This window comes from Oncorhynchus keta, chromosome 35 (genome assembly GCF_023373465.1).
Source record: "Oncorhynchus keta strain PuntledgeMale-10-30-2019 chromosome 35, Oket_V2, whole genome shotgun sequence".
Taxonomy (NCBI): Eukaryota; Metazoa; Chordata; class Actinopteri; order Salmoniformes; family Salmonidae; genus Oncorhynchus; species Oncorhynchus keta.
Window position 1 is genome coordinate 12775010 of NC_068455.1, and position 23236 is coordinate 12798245.

Here is a 23236-nt window from a genome sequence, read left to right on the forward strand (position 1 = left end):
ACTGGTTAAAGCTGACCGGACCGTAACTGGTTAAAGCTGACTGGACCGTAACTGGTTAAAGCTGACTGGACCGTAACTGGTTAAAGCTGACTGGACCGTAACTGGTTAAAGCTGACTGGACCGTAACTGGTTAAAGCTGACTGGACCGTAACTGGTTAAAGCTGACTGGACCGTAACTGGTTAAAGCTGACTGGACCGTAACTGGTTAAAGCTGACTGGACCGTAACTGTGGCGAAGGCCGACCGGACCGCAACTGTGGCGAAGGCCGACCGGACCGCAACTGTGGCGAAGGCCGACCGGACCGCAACTGTGGCGAAGGCCGACCGGACCGCAACTGTGGCGAAGGCCGACCGGACCGCAACTGTGGCGAAGGCCGACCGGACCGCAACTGTGGCGAAGGCCGACCGGACCGCAACTGTGGCGAAGGCCGACCGGACCGCAACTTTGGCGAAGGCCGACGGGACCGCAACTGTGGCGAAGGCCGACGGGACCGCAACTGTGTTTAAAGCCGACCGGACCGCAACTGTGGTGGAGGCCGACTGGACTGTATGAATAGATTTAGTTGTTGTGTGGAGCAGAGTCGGTCAGTGTTTTGAAATCTGAGGGCGGGAGACAAGTGAATGCCTTGTTTTGAATGCCTTTCGAAATTCTGTAGATGGGATCATTTGATAAGGTGGTGGGTGTGGCTCTACCAATGTCTCTCTTAAAGCTCTTTACTCTTGGGCTCAGGGAAAAGAGATAATACAGACTCATTGCTGAAGTTAAAAGCAACATGGACAGTAAGGATAGGAGGATCCCTGCCTCATGTGCCAAGTCAGATACAGTCCTACCATGCCTCACGTCAATCACTGTATATCTGCATTGATCTCATGGTTTACTTGGGCCTCTGCCAGAAAGGATTGTATTTGGAATATTTACATTATTGCTGGCCTGGTGCAATGCTGTATGTGTCTTGCTGGTGACAAAACCAATGTCCCCTTGTGTGATTGATACAGTTTAGCCTATTCAAATCAGTCTGCTGATGATAAATGTACACACTGTCCATCTCTGTAGCATGGTGTCTTCCTTGACTGAACTGTTTAGTTTTGGCCGTGCGGGTGTGGAGTGTTACTGTCAGCATGACAGTGGTGCAGCTGTAATCCAGCTTCAGTTTCTGGTCAACGAGGTGAGTCCCACTGGTAAAGTTGATAGAGGGCACATTTTTGCATTTTTGTTCACCCTATATCCAACTCTATGGTCCCCCTCCCCAGTAACACTCCCCTGTGTCTCAACAGTCTTTACTTGATTCCTTGTGTCCTCTCTTTGTTCTCGCCTCCTTCTCAAAACGCATTCAAGAAGAACGTCAGAGGGGAAGATTCTTCTGCGTTTTGAGAAGTAATCGAGAAAGCCAGACATTATGGAGTCGAGGAAATACTATTGAGAAAGTCCTGGATTGTATCATTGCCTTTTCGCTTCATCCTTAGTGGTCTATCCCTCAGCCAGGTTCCTCTCCGTATAGGTCTGTCTTATCATCTCACTAGCATGCACTACAGTCAGACATTATGTTAACCATCTGTTTGAAATGTGCTTTTAGTGAACACATTGATTAAACACTAATGTAGGCTTTGTGGAAGCAAGACTCTCTAAACGTGGTTCTTTATTTTATGGACCTGATTATCTCTTAATCCACCCCATCTCTGACCTGTCCTGTTACCATGTTTACTGCTGTTTCTTATAGTATTACTTGTGTTGAGGTCTTATAACCCTATTATAATCCCCGTCAACAGGGGGCGCTGGTGAGTGCCTTAGCTGATGACAGCGTTCACCTGTGGAACCTGCGGCAGAAGCAACCAGCTATCCTGCACACTCTCAAATTCAATCGGGAGAGGTACGTAGGGATAATGTAAACAGTGGTGTTGTGTTGAGGTTCATTGTGGTGTTGAGATTGTGCCTCGTGCTTATTTTTATTCTATTCTTCTTTTCATTTTTGTGAGAAAATGGTTGAACTCTGGTCACCATTGGGGAATGGGCTACTTGAGAGAAAAAAAAGTTTATAAAATAAATAAATAATCATCATATCTGCATCCAAAATGGCACCCTATTCCCAATGTAGTGCACCACTTTTGACTAGAGCCTTATGGTCCCTGGTCAAAAGTAATGCACTATATACACACTAAGTCATTTGAGAGGCACCTCTTGATTGATTCATCTCCCTTTTTGCCCCTACAGGATCACGTTTTGTCACCTGCCCTTCCAGAGTAAATGGCTGTACATCGGCACAGAGAAAGGAAACATCCACATCGTCAACGTTGAGTCCTTCACACTGTCAGGCTACGTCATTATGTGGAACAAAGCCATCGAACTGTGAGTCTGCCTGTCTGCCTTATAACTGCTTGGGTTTCTACAGTATGTGTACATCCCAAATAATACCCCATTACTGTTCCTACTGTAAGTCTCTGGATTAGAGCGTCTGCTAAATGACTCACTACTGTAAGTGTCTCTGGATTAGAGCGTCTGCTAAATGACTCACGACTGTAAGTGTCTCTGGATTAGAGCGTCTGCTAAATGACTCACGACTGTAAGTGTCTCTGGATTAGAGCGTCTGCTAAATGACTCACTACTTACTATGAGTCTCTCGATAAGAGCGTCTGCTAAATGACTCACTACTTACTATGAGTCTCTCGATAAGAGTGTCTGCTAAATGACTCACTACTTACTATAAGTCTCTCGATAAGAGCGTCTGCTAAATGACTCACGACTGTAAGTGTCTCTGGATTAGAGCGTCTGCTAAATGACTCACGACTGTAAGTGTCTCTGGATTAGAGCGTCTGCTAAATGACTCACGACTGTAAGTGTCTCTGGATTAGAGCGTCTGCTAAATGACTCACTACTTACTATAGTCTCTCGATAAGAGCGTCTGCTAAATGACTCACTACTTACTATAAGTCTCTCGATAAGAGTGTCTCCTAAATGACTCACTACTTACTATGAGTCTCTCGATAAGAGCGTCTGCTAAATGACTCACTACTTACTATGAGTCTCTCGATAAGAGCGTCTGCTAAATGACTCACTACTTACTATGAGTCTCTCGATAAGAGCGTCTGCTAAATGACTCACTACTTACTATAAGTCTCTCGATAAGAGCGTCTGCTAAATGACTCACTACTTACTATAAGTCTCTCGATAAGAGCGTCTGCTAAATGACTCACTACTTACTATGAGTCTCTCGATAAGAGCGTCTGCTAAATGACTCACTACTTACTATGAGTCTCTCGATAAGAGCGTCTGCTAAATGACTCACTACTTACTATGAGTCTCTCGATAAGAGCGTCTGCTAAATGACTCACTACTTACTATGAGTCTCTCGATAAGAGCGTCTGCTAAATGACTCACTACTTACTATGAGTCTCTCGATAAGAGCGTCTGCTAAATGACTCACTACTTACTATGAGTCTCTCGATAAGAGCGTCTGCTAAATGACTCACTACTTACTATGAGTCTCTCGTAAGAGCAATGTCACTTTACTATGTTATAAGAGCGTCTGCTAAATGACTCACTGAGTCAAAGATGCTAAATGTCACTACTTACTATATCTCTCGATAAGAGCTGTGCTAAATGACTCACTACTTACTATACAGCTCTCGATGCCTGCTAAATGACTCACTATTACTATACAGTCTCTCGATGGCTATCTGCTAAATGACTCTTCTATCTTTACTCACTACAGGCTAAGTCCACTCGATGAGTGCTAAATGACTCACTACTTACTATGAGTCTCTCGATAAGAGCGTCTGCTAAAAAACTAAAATGTACAATGTCTTAGTTAGAAGTCTGTCAAAGATGGTGTTTATTATTCTGCTGTGCTATGCCCTTGTGCTATGCCCTTGTGCTATGCCCTTGTGCTATGCCCTTGGGAAGTTGGTATAGAAACCAGGAAGAAGAAGTTAAGGACATAAGAATATTGCATTGTTTGATTCACACAGACGGTAGAACTAAGAATGTTAAGAGTGAGGCTGTTCCCTCCATCTCCCCATTCCCCCTCAGGTCCTCCAAGTCACACCCTGGGCCTGTGGTCCACATCAGTGATAACCCCATGGATGAGGGAAAGGTAGGAACTTTCCAAAGAACCATCAATCAATCAATTATTCATTCATTCCAGAGCTTCAGAACATTGCTGATTATTTACAACCTGCTTCTAAAAATCCAATTCTCAAAAAGGAAAATAATCATGTTGCTTGTTATTGTGGCAGATTTTGATTGGATTTGAATGTGGGACCGTGGTGTTGTGGGATCTGAAATGCAAAAAAGCTGACTACCGCTACAATCATGATGAGGTAAGGCATCTTTCTGTGGCTGTTAGTTCCTGTGGGGACTGACTGGGGAGAGGGGGACTTGCATTTAGAAATTAAATACACGGTGAACAATTATGTTCATGATTTGACATACGACTCTATCAATCTTCACTGCAAGACATTGCAATTCAGCATATACATTGGAAATGTATCAATGCATTTGTAAGCAATGGATATTATTGTGGATTCAGACTGATTTATGTAACACTCTGTTGGAAAAATAATGTGTTAAGAGATCTCCTTGTCTGAAAGTCTTCAGATCCACATCACAACTTGCTGTTATGAGTTTCCTGATCCACTATGAAGCAGCCACTCAGTACACACTGTGTTTCTTCTTCTCTCTGTGTATCTTTATCCTCCAGGCTATCCACTCAGTACACACTGTGTTTCTTCTTCTCTCTGTGTATCTTTATCCTCCAGGCTATCCACTCAGTACACACTGTGTTTCTTCTTCTCTCTGTGTATCTTTATCCTCCAGGCTATCCACTCAGTACACACTGTGTTTCTTATTCTCTCTGTGTATCTTTATCCTCCAGGCTATCCACTCAGTACACACTGTGTTTCTTCTTCTCTCTGTGTATCTTTATCCTCCAGGCTATCCACTCAGTACACACTGTGTTTCTTCTTCTCTCTGTGTATCTTTACCCTCCAGGCTATCCACTCAGTACACACTGTGTTTCTTCTTCTCTCTGTGTATCTTTATCCTCCAGGCTATCCACTCAGTACACACTGTGTTTCTTCTTCTCTCTGTGTATCTTTATCCTCCAGGCTATCCACTCAGTACACACTGTGTTTCTTCTTCTCTCTGTGTATCTTTATCCTCAGGCTATCCACTCAGTACACACTGTGCTTCTTCTTCTCTCTGTGTATCTTTACCCTCCAGGCTATCCACTCAGTACACACTGTGTTTCTTCTTCTCTCTGTGTATCTTTATCCTCCAGGCTATCCACTCAGTACACACTGTGTTTCTTCTTCTCTCTGTGTATCTTTACCCTCCAGGCTATCCACTCAGTACACACTGTGTTTCTTCTTCTCTCTGTGTATCTTTACCCTCCAGGCTATCCACTCAGTACACACTGTGTTTCTTCTTCTCTCTGTGTATCTTTACCCTCCAGGCTATCCACTCAGTACACACTGTGTTTCTTCTTCTCTCTGTGTATCTTTACCCTCCAGGCTATCCACTCAGTACACACTGTGTTTCTTCTTCTCTCTGTATCTTTATCCTCCAGGCTATCCACTCAGTACACACTGTGTTTCTTCTTCTCTCTGTGTATCTTTATCCTCCAGGCTATCCACTCAGTACACACTGTGTTTCTTCTTCTCTCTGTGTATCTTTATCCTCCAGGCTATCCACTCAGTACACACTGTGTTTCTTCTTCTCTCTGTGTATCTTTATCCTCCAGGCTATCCACTCAGTACACACTGTGTTTCTTCTTCTCTCTGTGTATCTTTATCCTCCAGGCTATCCACTCAGTACACACTGTGTTTCTTCTTCTCTCTGTGTATCTTTACCCTCCAGGCTATCCACTCAGTACACACTGTGTTTCTTCTTCTCTCTGTGTATCTTTACCCTCCAGGCTATCCACTCAGTACACACTGTGTTTCTTCTTCTCTCTGCTCTGTGTATCTTTACCCTCCAGGCTATCCACTCAGTACACACTGTGTTTCTTCTTCTCTCTGTGTATCTTTACCCTCCAGGCTATCCACTCAGTACACACTGTGTTTCTTCTTCTCTCTGTGTATCCGCTAAAGGACTACAGGTTGACACGGGAATGAAAATTCAAATCGGTCTTGTCCTGTCAGCATTTTTCCCGTTCTGTCCTGATCCCGCAACAGTTCTATAACCCCGGAACTTTCCTGTCCTGTCCCGATAAAAATCACTCCCCTCCTGTGCTGATTTTTACGTGCAGAAATAACTTATTCCGTTAGCTGCTCGTCTGTCTGTCCCCCGCTCTGCATGTGAGTAACCATAGCAACTGCTCTGTTTGGCTGCTGCTCACTAATCACCAGACAGTAGCCTGCCCCGAACACACAGCTGATAACAACAACATTACCAGATTTTGGCCATGAAGGCAGGCCTCTTCTGCTTACTCAGAGGCAGATGAACTCATGATATGGACATGTGTACAGTACCAGTCAATGTACCAGTCAATGTTTGGACACACCTACTCATTCAAGGGTGTTTCTTTATTTTTTACTATTTTTTAGATTTCTAGAATAATAGAAGACAAAACTATGAAATAACACTTTTGGAATCATGTAGTAACCAAAACAGTGTTAAACAAATCAAAATATATTTGAGATACTTCAAAGTAGCCACCCTTTGACTTGATGACAGCTTTGCACATTCTTGGTATTTTCTCAACTAGCTTCACCTGGAATGGTTTTCCAACAGTCTTGAAGGAGTTCCCAGATATGCTGAGCACTTGTTGGCTGCTTTTTCTTCGCTCTGTGGTCCTTCACTATGATGTTGGGTGATTGTGGAGTCCAGGTCATCTGATGCAGCACTCCATCACTCTCCTTGGTCAAATAGCCCTTACACAGCCTGGAGGTGTCTTGTTGAAAAACAAATTATAGTCCCACTAAGCGCAAACCAGATGGGATGGCGGATCGCTGCAGAATGCTGTGGTAATCATTCTGGTTAAGTGTGCAGTGCCACCAGCAAAGCACCATCACACCTCCTCCTCCATGCTTCACGGTGGGAAGCACACATGTAGAGATCATTCGTTCACCTACTCTGCGTCTCACAAAGACACAGTGGTTGGATCCAAAAATCTCAAATTTGGACTCATCAGACTAAAGAACAGATTTCCACCAGTCTAATGTCCATTGCTCGTGTTTCTTGGCCCAAGCAAGTCTCTTCTTCTTATTAGTGTGGTTTCTTTGCAGTAATTCGACCATGAAGGTCTGATTCACGCAGTCTCCTCTGAACAGTTGATGTTGAGATGTGTTTGTTACTTGAACTCTGTGAAGCATTTAGTTCGGCTGCAATTTCTGAGATTGTTAACTCGAACGAACTTGTCCTCTGCAGCAAAGGTGACTCTGGGTCTTCTATTCCTGTGGCGGTCCTCATGAGAGCCAGTTTCATCATAGCGTTTGATGGTTTTTGAGACTGCACAAGTTTTCCGGATTGACTGAACTTCATGTCTTATAGTAATGATGGACTGTCATTTCTCTTGAGCTGTTCTTGCCATAATATGGACTTGGTCTTTAACCAAATAGGGCTATCTTCTGTATACCACCCCTATCTTGTCACAATACAACTGATTGGCCCAAATGCATTAAGAAGGAAAGAAATTCCACAAATTAACTTTTAACAAGGCACACCTGTTAATTGAAATGCATTCCAGGTGACTACCTCATGAAGCTGGTTGAGAGAATGCCAAGAGTGTGCAAAGCTGTCATCAAGGCAAAGGGTGGCTACTTTGAAGAATCTAAATTCTAAAATATATTTTGATTTAACACTTTTTTGGTTACTACATGATTCCATATGTGTTACTACTATTATTCTACAATGTAGAAAATAGTCAAAATAAAGAAAAACTCCTGTGAGTAGGTGTGTTCAAACTTAACTGGTACTGTCTTCGAGTGCATTTTGAAGGAACATCTAGGCCTAAACAGTAACATTGTTTGTTGTAGAACAGCTAGCTATGCCGCTTCAGGGCGCGTGTCCCGCTCTCCGGTTGGTATTTGATTAAACCGCTGCCGCGTACCCGGTTCCTTCATGCCAAAGACAACTCTAATACATTTTGTTACAACATTGCTCTTTCTTTTTATTGGCTTTAATGTTATTGATGGGTCCTTGACTGTAACAAGACGTTGCAATTCCTCTCTTGAAGGAATCATCATTCACTGATGTACGTTGGCATCTGTAAAGTAGTGACTGGCTACAACTGGAGAGAGAGTGAGCCAACGGAAGGGGAGAAATCACCATATTTTTTCAAATAGATTTTAATGAACTATAATAGGCCTACACACAGTGTATTTTATTTTGATGAAATCCTACACACATTACACATTTCTACCCCCCCCCCAAAAATACTCAGTTCAGAATTATTTGTGTACTGCTGCCCATTCCTGTGGACTGTCGATCCTGTCCCGTTCTGTTCTGCACTTGACTCTAGAACTTCACTCCCATTCCTGCCAGAAGACCCGTGTCAACCCTTAGTATCCTCCCCTCCTCCAGGCCATCCACTCTGTAGCCTGGCACCATGAGGGAAAACAGTTCACCTGCAGCCACTCAGATGGAACTCTGACCACATGGAACGTACGTGTCCCCGCCAAGCCTACAATCACCATCACACCACACGGTAGGTTCTGATGCACACACAGACAACAATGGCCTCAGGAAGACAAAAGATGGATGGAAAACATACGAAAGCATGCCCAAATCAGTCAGATAATAGGCTATGGTACAATATGTTAATGTGTGCTTTTAATCGCACGTGCTTAGTACAGTTGTATTTATCAGTGTACAGAAAATTGAGTTTTTTTTCTCTGTAAAATTCCCTCCCAGGTAAGCAGCCCAAGGATGGAAAGAAGCCAGAACCATGTAAACCTATCCTCAAAGTGGAGTATAAAACGACTAGAGCTGGGTGAGTGATTGTTTACGAGGACAAACAATCATCCATAAAGTCTTGACCATGTGATCTGTCTAGGTCATTTATTGAATGAATGTCTTTATTTCATATCCAGGGACGCCTTCGTGGTCATGTCTGGAGGCCTGTCCTATGACACGGGGTGCAGGAGGTCCTGTCTGACGGTGATGCATGGGAAGAGTACTGCTGTCCTGGAGATGGACTATCCCATCGTAGACTTCCTCACGCTCTGCGAAACACCATATCCTAATGGTAAGTTACAGTATTATAGTACTGTTACGGAAGCACCATATCCTAATGGTAAGTTACAGTATTATAGTACTGTTACGGAAGCACCATATCCTAATGGTAATTTGCAGTATTATAGCACTGTTACGGAAGCACCATATCCTAATGGTGAGTTACAATATTATAGCACTGTTACGGAAGCACCATATCCTAACGGTGAGTTACAGTATTATAGCACTGTTACGGAAGCACCATATCCTAACGGTGAGTTACAGTATTATAGCACTGTTACGGAAGCACCATATCCTAATGGTAAGTTACAGTATTATAGCACTGTTACGGAAGCACCATATCCTAATGGTAAGTTACAGTATTATAGCACTGTTACGGAAGCACCATATCCTAATGGTAAGTTACAGTATTATAGCACTGTTACGGAAGCACCATATCCTAATGGTAAGTTACAGTATTATAGTACTGTTACGGAAGCACCATATCCTAATGGTAAGTTACAGTATTATAGCACTGTTACGGAAGCACCATATCCTAATGGTAAGTTACAGTATTATAGCACTGTTACGGAAGCACCATATCCTAATGGTAAGTTACAGTATTATAGCACTGTTACGGAAGCACCATATCCTAATGGTAAGTTACAGGCACTGTTAGTATCCTAATGGTAAGTACAGTATTATAGCACTGTTACGGGAAGCACCATATCCTAATGGTAAGTTACAGTATTATAGCACTGTTACGGAAGCACCATATCCTAATGGTAAGTTACAGTATTATAGCACTGTTACGGAAGCACCATATCCTAATGGTAAGTTACAGTATTATAGCACTGTTACGGAAGCACCATATCCTAATGGTGAGTTACAGTATTATAGCACTGTTACGGAAGCACCATATCCTAATGGGAAATTAAGTTTGAAATACAAATTGGATAGTGATACATTTTGGCAGCTTATGCTTCCATATCTAACACTGTCATAAGGATTTTTTATTTTTTTATGAAGACAGTTGAATGTTGTTTTTGCTGCTTCATCACAGATTTCCAGGAGCCTTATGCTGTAGTTGTCCTCTTGGAAAAGGATTTAGTTGTCATCGACCTTGAACAAATTGGGTGAGTCTTGTAGTGACAATATGCTACATTTTGCTTACTAATGCTGGCACAATACATGGAACAATGTCCTGCTGTTAGCTAACTTCAGTAGTAGGGTAGAGGGGTTGGAATAAAAGCAGAAGACAAGTTTCTATTGGACATCAGCGTACGTTAGACAATAAAGTCATCTTCTGAATCTGGGTCTTACAACCACAGCTTTTTCCCCCTTTTGATTGACAGGTACCCAATATTTGAGAACCCGTACCCTCTGTCGATCCACGAGTCTCCAGTGACGTGCGTGGAGTACTTTGCTGACTGCCCTCCTGAACTCATACCTGCACTTTACTCTGTGGGCTCCCGGCAAAAGAGACAGGGCTACAGTAAGAAGGTAATGTGTCCCACTTAAAAAAAAAACTGTTCTAGAGTAAGTAGTTCTATATTTTGGTTGTATCTATATGGTCACACGGTTATTGTTGTGTAGTAAAGGCATTTTTTTGTATTTCCAGGAATGGCCTATAAGTGGTGGTAACTGGGGCCAAGGCACACTGAGCTACCCTGAGATCATCGTCACTGGGTGAGTACCTACCGAACACCTGAGGGCTGAAACACAACCATAGAGATTGTAAAATGCACTTCTATACGTAAGTCTTTAGGAGTGTGCACAACACTTACCTAACAAACTGTATTACAATGATGTACAGTCCCTTCGGAAAGTATTCAGACCCCTTGACTTTTTCCACATTTTGCTACGTTACAGCCTTATTCTAAAATGGATTAAACAAAAAAGAAATCCTCAGCAATCTACACACAATACCCCATAATGACAAAGCGAAAACAGGTTTTTAGAGATTTTAGCAAATATATTTTAAAAAAGAACAGATACCTTATTTCCATAAGTAGACCCTTTGCTATGAGACTTAAAGTTAGGCTCAGGTGCATCCTGTTTCCATTGATTATCCTACAACTTGATTGGAGTCCACCTGTGTTACATTAAATTGATTAGATAGGATTTGGAAAGCATGCCCCTGTCTATATAAGGTTGTTGACAGTTGACCGTGCTTGTCAGAACAAAAAACCAAGCCATGAGGTCGACGGAATTGTCCGTAGAGCTCCAAGACGTGATTGTGTCAAGGCACAGATCTGGGGAAGGGTACAAAAACATTTCTGCAACATTGAAGACCCCCAAGAACACAGTAGCCTCCATCATTCTTAAATGGAAGAAGTTTGGAACCACCAATTCTCTTCCTAGAACTGACTACCCTGGCAAACTGATCTGGGGAGAAGAGCCTTGGTCAGAGAGGTGACCAAGAACCTGATGGTCATTCTGACAGAGCTCTAGAGTTCCTCTATCCAGAAGGACAACCATCTCTGCAGCACGCCACCAATCAGGCCTTTATTGTAAAGTGGCCAGATGGAAGCCAATCCTCTGCAAAAGACACATGACAGCCCACTTGGAGTTTGTCAAATGGCACCTAAAGACTCAGACCATGAGAAACAAGATTCTCTGGTCTGATGAAACCAAGGTTGAATTCTTTGGCCTGAATGCCAAGCGTCACATCTGGAGGAAACCTGGCACCGTCCTTACGCTGAAGCGGCAGGGACTGGGAGACTGGTCAGGATCGAGGCAAAGGTTAATGGAGCAAAGTACAGAGAGATCCTTGATGAAAACCTGATCCAGAGCACTCAGGACCTCAGACTGGACTGGGGCAAAAGTCCACAACAGGACAACAACCCTAAGCACACAGCCAAGACAACACAAGAGTGGCTAAATGTCCTTGAGTGGCCCAGCCAGAGCCCGGACTTGAACCCGATCGAACATCTCTGGAGAGACCTGAAAATAGTTGTGCAGCAACACTCCCCATCCAACCTGACAGAGCCTGAGAGGATCTGCAGAGAAGAATGGGGGAAACTCTCCAAATATAGTTGTGCCAAGCTTTCAGCGTCATACTCAAGAAGACTAGAGGCTGTAATCGCTGCCAACGGTGCTTCAACAAAGTACTGACTAAAGGGTCTGAATATTTATGTAAATGTAATGTTTCAGTTTTTTATTTGTAGTTGTGACATTTATTAGCAACATTTTCTAAAAACCTATTTTTGCTTTGTCATTATGTGTGTTGATTGATGGGGGGGAGATTTAATACATTTTTAGAAAACGGCTGTAACGTAACAATGTGGAAAAGGTCTAGCGTTCCGAATACTTTCCGAAGGCACTGTATTTACCATCGGAGTTTACCAACACAGCTGATCCCATTTTCCTTCTTTGCCATGAACAGACATGCTGACGGATCAATCAAGTTTTGGGATGCTTCTGCAAGTGAGTATGCTTTTTAATTTGATTTCTTCGATATATAATTGGATGAAATAAGAATACCACAACGGTTCGTCCCTTTTGTGAAGAAATGTAATTCATTTGTATACAGTATGTAGAGCCAATGATACCTGTAGATAAATGCTCATAGTTCATTATAATATATGTTAACACGACATTTTATTCATTTAGCAGATGCTCTTATCCAGAGCGACTTACAGGAACAATTAGGGCTAAGTGCTTTGCTCAAGGGCACATGGACAGATTTTTCACATAGTCATCTCTGGGATTTGAAACGGCGACCCTTTCAGTTACTTGCCCAATGCTTTTAACCACACTAGACTAACTGCCACCCCCATTGTCTCCCTTCCTCTGTCCAAGTAATGCTCCAAGTACTGTACAAGCTGAAGACTGCCAAGGTGTTTGAGAAGGCTCTAAAGGGCGGTAAGGAGGAGAAGCCGAGCACAGAGATAGTGGATGAGGATCCCTTTGCCATCCAGACTTTGTCGTGGTGCCCAGAGAGCAGAATGCTGTGTGTGGCCGGAGTCTCCGCCCACGTCATCATCTATAGGTTCAGCAAACAGGAAATAACCACAGAGGTGGTGCAGGTAACCATAGCAACCAGTTTCAATATTCTGTTTATGCAGTGTTTTATATAATATCTGTACCGTATTATAATGTAAACAGTTTCTCAATATTATATAAAAACATTATGAACACCTGCTCTTTCCATGACTTAGACTGACCAGGTGGAAGCTATGATCCCGTATTGATGTCACTTGTTAAATGCACTTCAGTCAGTGTCGATGGGGAGGAGACCGGTTAAATAACATTAAAATAATATTTAAGCCTTGAGACAATTGAGCCATGGATGTGCCTTACAGAGTGTGAAGATGTGTCTTTGAATGGGATATGGTAGTAGGTGCCAGGCGCACCGGTTTGTGTCAAGAACTGCAACTCTGCTGAGTTTTTCACTCTCAACAGTTTCCTGTGTGTATCAAGAATGGTCCTCCACCTAAAGGACATCGAGCCAACTTGACACAAATGTGGGAAGCATTGGAGTAAACATGGGCAAGGCTGTTTTGAGGGCAAAGGGGGGTGGGGGGTATGGGGTGCGCAACTCAATTTTAGCAAGGTGTTCCTGATGTTTTGTACACTCAGTGTATTGTATACCAGCAATGTGAGGGTGTGTACCAGTGATGTGAGGGTGTATACCAGCAATGTGAGGCTGTATACTATACCAGCAATGTTAGGCTGTATACTATACCAGCAATGTTAGGCTGTATACTATACCAGTAATGTGAGGGTGTATACTATACCAGCAATGTGAGGCTGTATACTATACCAGCAATGTGAGGCTGTATTCTATACCAGCAATGTGAGGCTGTATACTATACCAGCAATGTGAGGCTGTATACTATACCAGCAATGTGAGGCTGTATACTATACCAGCAATGTGAGGATGTATACTATACCAGCAATGTGAGGATGTATACTATACCAGCAATGTGAGGATGTATACTATACCAGCAATGTGAGGATGTATACTATACCAGCAATGTGAGGCTGTATACTATACCAGCAATGTGAGGCTGTATACTATACCAGCAATGTGAGGCTGTATACTATACCAGCAATGTGAGGATGTATACTATACCAGCAATGTGAGGCTGTATACTATACCAGCAATGTGAGGATGTATACTATACCAGCAATGTGAGGCTGTATACTATACCAGCAATGTGAGGATGTATACTATACCAGCAATGTGAGGCTGTATACTATACCAGCAATGTGAGGCTGTATACTATACCAGCAATGTGAGGCTGTATACTATACCAGCAATGTGAGGCTGTATACTATACCAGCAATGTGAGGCTGTATACTATACCAGCAATGTGAGGCTGTATACTATACCAGCAATGTGAGGCTGTATACTATACCAGCAATGTGAGGCTGTATACTATACCAGCAATGTGAGGCTGTATACTATACCAGCAATGTGAGGCTGTATACTATACCAGCAATGTGAGGCTGTATACTATACCAGCAATGTGAGGCTGTATACTATGCCAGCAATGTGAGGCTGTATACTATACCAGCAATGTGAGGCTGTATACTATACCAGCAATGTGAGGCTGTATACTATACCAGCAATGTGAGGATGTATACTATACCAGCAATGTGAGGCTGTATACCAGCAATGTGAGGCTGTATACTATACCAGCAATGTGAGGCTGTATACTGTGATGTATACCAGCAATGTGAGGCTGTATACCAGCAATGTGAGGCTGTATACTATACCAGCAATGTGAGGCTGTATACCAGCAATGTGAGGCTGTATACTATACCAGCAATGTGAGGCTGTATACTATACCAGCAATGTGAGGATGTATACTATACCAGCAATGTGAGGCTGTATACCAGCAATGTGAGGCTGTATACCAGCAATGTGAGGATGTATACTATACCAGAAATGTGAGGCTGTATACCAGCAATGTGAGGATGTATACTATACCAGCAATGTGAGACTGTATACCAGCAATGTGAGGCTGTATACTATACCAGCAATGTGAGGCTGTATACTATACCAGCAATGTGAGGCTGTATACCAGCAATGTGAGGCTGTATACCAGCAATGTGAGGCTGTATACCAGCAATGTGATACCAGCAATGTGAGGCTGTATACCATACCAGCAATGTGAGGATGTATACTATACCAGCAATGTGAGGATGTATACTATACCAGCAATGTGAGGCTGTATACTATACCAGCAATGTGAGGCTGTATACTATACCAGCAATGTGAGGCTGTATACTATACCAGCAATGTGAGGATGTATACTATACCAGCAATGTGAGGATGTATACTATACCAGCAATGTGAGACTGTATACTATACCAGCAATGTGAGGCTGTATACTATACCAGCAATGTGAGGCTGTATACTATACCAGCAATGTGAGGATGTATACCAGCTATATACCAGCAATGTGAGGCTGTATACTATACCAGCAATGTGAGGCTGTATACTATACCAGCAATGTGAGGCTGTATACTATACCAGCAATGTGAGGCTGTATACTATACCAGCAATGTGAGGCTGTATACTATGCCAGCAATGTGAGGCTGTATACTATACCAGCAATGTGAGGCTGTATACTATACCAGCAATGTGAGGCTGTATACTATACCAGCAATGTGAGGATGTATACTATACCAGCAATGTGAGCCTGTATACCAGCAATGTGAGGCTGTATACTATACCAGCAATGTGAGGCTGTATACCAGCAATGTGAGGCTGTATACCAGCAATGTGAGGCTGTATACCAGCAATGTGAGGCTGTATACCAGCAATGTGAGGCTGTATACTATACCAGCAATGTGAGGCTGTATACTATACCAGCAATGTGAGGATGTATACTATACCAGCAATGTGAGGCTGTATACCAGCAATGTGAGGCTGTATACTATACCAGCAATGTGAGGCTGTATACCAGCAATGTGAGGATGTATACTATACCAGCAATGTGAGACTGTATACCAGCAATGTGAGGCTGTATACTATACCAGCAATGTGAGGCTGTATACTATACCAGCAATGTGAGGTTGTATACCAGCAATGTGAGGCTGTATACCAGCAATGTGAGAATGTATACCAGCAATGTGAGGCTGTATACTATACCAGCAATGTGAGGCTGTATACCAGCAATGTGAGGCTGTATACCAGCAATGTGAGGCTGTATACCAGCAATGTGAGAATGTATACCAGCAATGTGAGGCTGTATACTATACCAGCAATGTGAGGCTGTATACCAGCAATGTGAGGATGTATACTATACCAGCAATGTGAGGATGTATACTATACCAGCAATGTGAGGATGTATACTATACCAGCAATGTGAGGCTGTATACTATACCAGCAATGTGAGGCTGTATACTATACCAGCAATGTGAGGCTGTATACTATACCAGCAATGTGAGGATGTATACTATACCAGCAATGTGAGGCTGTATACTATACCAGCAATGTGAGGCTGTATACTATACCAGCAATGTGAGGCTGTATACTATACCAGCAATGTGAGGATGTATACCAGCAATGTGAGGATGTATACCAGCAATGTGAGGCTGTATACTATACCAGCAATGTGAGGCTGTATACTATACCAGCAATGTGAGGCTGTATACTATACCAGCAATGTGAGGCTGTATACTATACCAGCAATGTGAGGCTGTATACTATACCAGCAATGTGAGGCTGTATACTATACCAGCAATGTGAGGCTGTATACTATACCAGCAATGTGAGGATGTATACTATACCAGCAATGTGAGCCTGTATACCAGCAATGTGAGGCTGTATACTATACCAGCAATGTGAGGCTGTATACCAGCAATGTGAGGCTGTATACCAGCAATGTGAGGCTGTATACCAGCAATGTGAGGCTGTATACCAGCAATGTGAGGCTGTATACTATACCAGCAATGTGAGGCTGTATACTATACCAGCAATGTGAGGCTGTATACCAGCAATGTGAGGCTGTATACCAGCAATGTGAGGATGTATACTATACCAGAAATGTGAGGCTGTATACCAGCAATGTGAGGATGTATACTATACCAGCAATGTGAGACTGTATACCAGCAATGTGAGGCTGTATACTATACCAGCAATGTGAGACTGTATACTATACCAGCAATGTGAGGTTGTATACCAGCAATGTGAGGCTGTATACCAGCAATGTGAGAATGTATACCAGCAATGTGAGGCTGTATACTATACCAGCAATGTGAGGCTGTATACCATACCAGCAATGTGAGGCTGTATACCATACCAGCAATGTGAGGCTGTATACTATACCAGCAATGTGAGGCTGTATACTATACCAGCAATGTGAGGCTGTATACTATACCAGCAATGTGAGGCTGTATACTATACCAGCAATGTGAGGATGTATACCAGCAATGTGAGGCTGTATACTATACCAGCAATGTGAGGCTGTATACTATACCAGCAATGTGAGGCTGTATACTATACCAGCAATGTGAGGCTGTATACTATACCAGCAATGTGAGGCTGTATACTATACCAGCAATGTGAGGCTGTATACTATACCAGCAATGTGAGGCTGTATACTATGCCAGCAATGTGAGGCTGTATACTATGCCAGCAATGTGAGGCTGTATACTATGCCAGCAATGTGAGGCTGTATACTATACCAGCAATGTGAGGCTGTATACTATACCAGCAATGTGAGGCTGTATACTATACCAGCAATGTGAGGCTGTATACTATACCAGCAATGTGAGGATGTATACTATACCAGCAATGTGAGGCTGTATACCAGCAATGTGAGGCTGTATACTATACCAGCAATGTGAGGCTGTATACCAGCAATGTGAGGCTGTATACCAGCAATGTGAGGCTGTATACCAGCAATGTGAGGCTGTATACTATACCAGCAATGTGAGGCTGTATACCAGCAATGTGAGGCTGTATACTATACCAGCAATGTGAGGCTGTATACTATACCAGCAATGTGAGGATGTATACTATACCAGCAAAGTGAGACTGTATACCAGCAATGTGAGGCTGTATACTATACCAGCAATGTGAGGCTGTATACCAGCAATGTGAGGCTGTATACCAGCAATGTGAGAATGTATACCAGCAATGTGAGGCTGTATACTATACCAGCAATGTGAGGCTGTATACCAGCAATGTGAGGATGTATACTATACCAGCAATGTGAGGCTGTATACCAGCAATGTGAGGCTGTATACCAGCAATGTGAGGCTGTATACTATACCAGCAATGTGAGGCTGTATACTATACCAGCAATGTGAGGCTGTATACCAGCAATGTGAGGATGTATACTATACCAGCAATGTGAGGCTGTATACCAGCAATGTGAGGCTGTATACCAGCAATGTGAGGCTGTATACTATACCAGCAATGTGAGGATGTATACTATACCAGCAATGTGAGGCTGTATACTATACCAGCAATGTGAGGATGTATACTATACCAGCAATGTGAGGATGTATACTATACCAGCAATGTGAGGCTGTATACTATACCAGCAATGTGAGGCTGTATACTATACCAGCAATGTGAGGCTGTATACTATACCAGCAATGTGAGGCTGTATACTATACCAGCAATGTGAGGCTGTATACTATACCAGCAATGTGAGGATGTATACTATACCAGCAATGTGAGGATGTATACTATACCAGCAATGTGAGGCTGTATACCAGCAATGTGGGGCTGTATACTATACCAGCAACGTGAGGCTGTATACTATACCAGCAATGTGAGGATGTATACTATACCAGCAATGTGAGGCTGTATACTATACCAGCAATGTGAGGCTGTATACTATACCAGCAATGTGAGGCTGTATACTATACCAGCAATGTGAGGCTGTATACTATACCAGCAATGTGAGGCTGTATACTATACCAGCAATGTGAGGCTGTATACTATACCAGCAATGTGAGGCTGTATACCAGCAATGTGAGGCTGTATACTATACCAGCAATGTGAGGATGTATACTATACCAGCAATGTGAGGCTGTATACCAGCAATGTGAGGATGTATACTATACCAGCAATGTGAGGATGTATACTGTGAGGATACTATACCAGCAATGTGAGGATGTATACTATACCAGCAATGTGAGGATGTATACCAGCAATGTGAGGCTGTATACTATACCAGCAATGTGAGGCTGTATACTATACCAGCAATGTGAGGATGTATACTATACCAGCAATGTGAGGCTGTATACTATACCAGCAATGTGAGGCTGTATACTATACCAGCAATGTGAGGCTGTATACTATACCAGCAATGTGAGGCTGTATACTATACCAGCAATGTGAGGCTGTATACTATACCAGCAATGTGAGGCTGTATACTATACCAGCAATGTGAGGCTGTATACTATACCAGCAATGTGAGGCTGTATACTATACCAGCAATGTGAGGATGTATACTATACCAGCAATGTGAGGCTGTATACTATACCAGCAATGTGAGGCTGTATACTATACCAGCAATGTGAGGCTGTATACTATACCAGCAATGTGAGGCTGTATACTATACCAGCAATGTGAGGATGTATACTATACCAGCAATGTGAGGATGTATACTATACCAGCAATGTGAGGATGTATACTATACCAGCAATGTGAGGCTGTATACTATACCAGCAATGTGAGGCTGTATACTATACCAGCAATGTGAGGCTGTATACTATACCAGCAATGTGAGGCTGTATACTATACCAGCAATGTGAGGCTGTATACTATACCAGCAATGTGAGGCTGTATACTATACCAGCAATGTGAGGCTGTATACCAGCAATGTGAGGATGTATACTATACCAGCAATGTGAGGATGTATACTATACCAGCAATGTGAGGATGTATACTATACCAGCAATGTGAGGCTGTATACCAGCAATGTGGGGCTGTATACTATACCAGCAATGTGAGGCTGTATACTATACCAGCAATGTGAGGATGTATACTATACCAGCAATGTGAGGCTGTATACTATACCAGCAATGTGAGGCTGTATACTATACCAGCAATGTGAGGATGTATACTATACCAGCAATGTGAGGCTGTATACTATACCAGCAATGTGAGGATGTATACTATACCAGCAATGTGAGGATGTATACTATACCAGCAATGTGAGGCTGTATACCAGCAATGTGAGGCTGTATACTATACCAGCAATGTGATATACTATACCAGCAATGTGAGGATGTATACTATACCAGCAATGTGAGGCTGTATACCCAGCAATGTGAGGCTGTATACTATACCAGCAATGTGAGGCTGTATACCAGCAATGTGAGGCTGTATACTATACCAGCAATGTGAGGCTGTATACCAGCAATGTGAGGCTGTATACTATACCAGCAATGTGAGGCTGTATACCAGCAATGTGAGGATGTATACCAGCAATGTGAGGCTGTATACTATACCAGCAATGTGAGGCTGTATACCAGCAATGTGAGGCTGTATACTATACCAGCAATGTGAGGCTGTATACCAGCAATGTGAGGATGTATACTATACCAGCAATGTGAGGATGTATACCAGCAATGTGAGGCTGTATACCAGCAATGTGAGGCTGTATACTATACCAGCAATGTGAGGCTGTATACCAGCAATGTGAGGCTGTATACTATACCAGCAATGTGAGGCTGTATACCAGCAATGTGAGGATGTATACCAGCAATGTGAGGATGTATACTATACCAGCAATGTGAGGCTGTATACTATAACAGCAATGTGAGGATGTATACTATACCAGCAATGTGAGGCTGTATACCAGCAATGTGAGGCTGTATACCAGCAATGTGAGGCTGTATACTATACCAGAAATGTGAGGATGTATACTATACCAGCAATGTGAGGCTGTATACTATACCAGCAATGTGAGGCTGTATACTATACCAGCAACGTGAGGCTGTATACTATACCAGCAACGTGAGGCTGTATACTATACCAGCAATGTGAGGATGTATACCAGCAATGTGAGCAATGTGATAAATAATTTAAAAAATAAATTCCTAATTTATTTGATATGCCTTTTATTATCGTTTTCCAGATGTTTCCCAGCTATTCGTCTTTCTGTTTCTAGGTATTATTACTCTCTCTCCTCAGCTGTTGGAGGTGCGTATGCAGGGTGAGCTGAACGATGTGGATTCTCCAGACCCAGCAGGAGACCATCCTCCCACCCCCTCTACCCCAGTACCCCCCTCCTCCTCCAGCCCTACCCAGGAGGGAGAGCCCCCTGAGGCCCAGCCCTTCACCTCTGATGACCGGCCCAGGGATAACGTACCAGACCTTAAGTATGGACCACCAGACAGTGCATGTTCTTCTCCTGCCAGGCATTGACATTTTCTATTGTAGTCTTCAAAACTCCAGTATTCTGTTTTATTACAAGAAGTGTCATCCATGAAGAAAAGACAAGATCATGATAAGTAGGCTATTTGTATGTAAGATTAATGCACGTACAAATGCATTATAAACCGTGAACAATAGGTGATTGTGTAGCATTGAATCTAGGTACAGTAAGGACTGTTCACTCATGTTGTCTGATGTGTCGTGTCTGCAGGGTCTGGAGCGCCCCTCTGAAGCAGTCTCCTGGTTACCAGGTGGAGCTAGTCATTCAACTGGTCTGGGTTAGTGGTGAGCCGCCGCAGCAGATCACCAGCCTGGCCGTCAGCTCGTCAGACGGACTGTAAGTCCGCCTGTCCGTCCATCTGTCAGCATGAACCTCTGCTCTCTTGATGGTCAAGGTGTACATGAGACACATCACCTACAGCTGCAGTGAGCAGAGATCACAGACAAATGGAATATACTGGAACTCAGGGCATATCATTTACTTTTTGGTCAATCAGGACAAATCTACCAGCCACTCAGATGTTTTACTAGCCAAAATGTTATTTTCCTGCTAAAATTACACCAACAAAACACACACAAAAGGATGAGCATGCTTTGTAATGTTAGGTGACCGTGATGGTTTGAGGGCCAGATAGGGATTTTTCCCACATTTTTTTACCAGATAAGTTGACTGAGAACACATTCTCATTTACAGCAACGACCTGAGGAATAGTTACAGGGGAGAGGAGGGGGATGAATGAGCCAATTGTAAACTGGGGATTATTAGGTGACCGTGATGGTTTGAGGGTCAGATTGGGAATTTAGCCAGGACACCGGGGTTAACACCCCTACTCTTACGATAAGTGCCATAGGATCTTTAATGACCTCAGAGAGTCAGGACACCCGTTTAACGTCCCATCCGAAAGACGGCACCCTACACCCGGCAGTGTCCCCAATCACTGCCCTGGGGCATTGGGATATTTTTTAGACCAGAGGAAAGAGTGCCTCCTACTGGCCCTCCAACACCACTTCCAGCAGCATCTGGTTTCCCATCCAGGGAATGACCAGGACCAACCCTGCTTAGCTTCAGAAGCAAGCCAGCAGTGGCTGGTATGCTGCTGGCGCAATGCATGTATTACTAGTAAGAAGTAATGTTATATTGTTTAATTACATTTTTATTAACCAAAATATCATGTGAGACAAAAATGTTCACCTGCCCCTTTACGGGCGTGAGTTTACCGCGGTAGCGCGACTTCAGTCATGTTTGTGCCTGTGAGATTGAGTCTGACTAATAGAGGCGTTGTCTTCTCTTCCCCTAGCAGTTGAAACTCAAACATAGAAATACGATTTAGCTTGTGAACAAAACAATGAAACTAGCCAAGAAACACCAGGACAAAGTCTCACTTCAGTAGACTTTGGTTTCAAGTAAATTAGACCAACTTTTATGCCTGCGCTAGCACTTCTAAATGAATCTTTCACTCAGCTCTTCACATGCTGCGCACAGCTCTGGAGCGAGATACCTGCCAAAAGGTTGGGATAGGATAGTAAGAAAATTAATACGGAAAATGTTAGGATCGTAAGAAAAGCCATGTGTGAAACGTAAACATGAAATTGAATCTGTGAACATACGAACACCAGGTTACGATTACGGAAGAACATTTTAGACTTGAACAAATCTAGTGTTGCAATTCTGCCGTACAATAATACCTTTCAGAGTTTTGGCAGTTTCATCTCACCAACAAACAAAATGTA

General features: G+C 43.0%; 1 protein-coding gene across 4 annotated transcripts in view; it reads left to right on the top strand.

The window, feature by feature from the left end:
* The window catches only part of LOC118369042 (syntaxin-binding protein 5-like), a 60039-nt gene that overhangs the window by 17060 nt on the left and 19743 nt on the right, over positions 1–23236 (top strand). For all 4 annotated transcript variants that reach the window (XM_052496549.1, XM_052496550.1, XM_052496551.1 and 1 more), the window contains exons 3-17: positions 1084–1165; positions 1767–1867; positions 2209–2343; positions 4024–4087; positions 4230–4313; positions 8518–8641; positions 8848–8926; positions 9027–9181; positions 10211–10283; positions 10503–10650; positions 10769–10836; positions 12536–12576; positions 12952–13178; positions 21263–21450; positions 21717–21842. In XM_052496549.1, the coding sequence (XP_052352509.1) occupies positions 1084–1165; positions 1767–1867; positions 2209–2343; positions 4024–4087; positions 4230–4313; positions 8518–8641; positions 8848–8926; positions 9027–9181; positions 10211–10283; positions 10503–10650; positions 10769–10836; positions 12536–12576; positions 12952–13178; positions 21263–21450; positions 21717–21842 (1695 nt within the window). The remainder of the gene's footprint in view (positions 1–1083; positions 1166–1766; positions 1868–2208; positions 2344–4023; positions 4088–4229; positions 4314–8517; positions 8642–8847; positions 8927–9026; positions 9182–10210; positions 10284–10502; positions 10651–10768; positions 10837–12535; positions 12577–12951; positions 13179–21262; positions 21451–21716; positions 21843–23236) is intronic.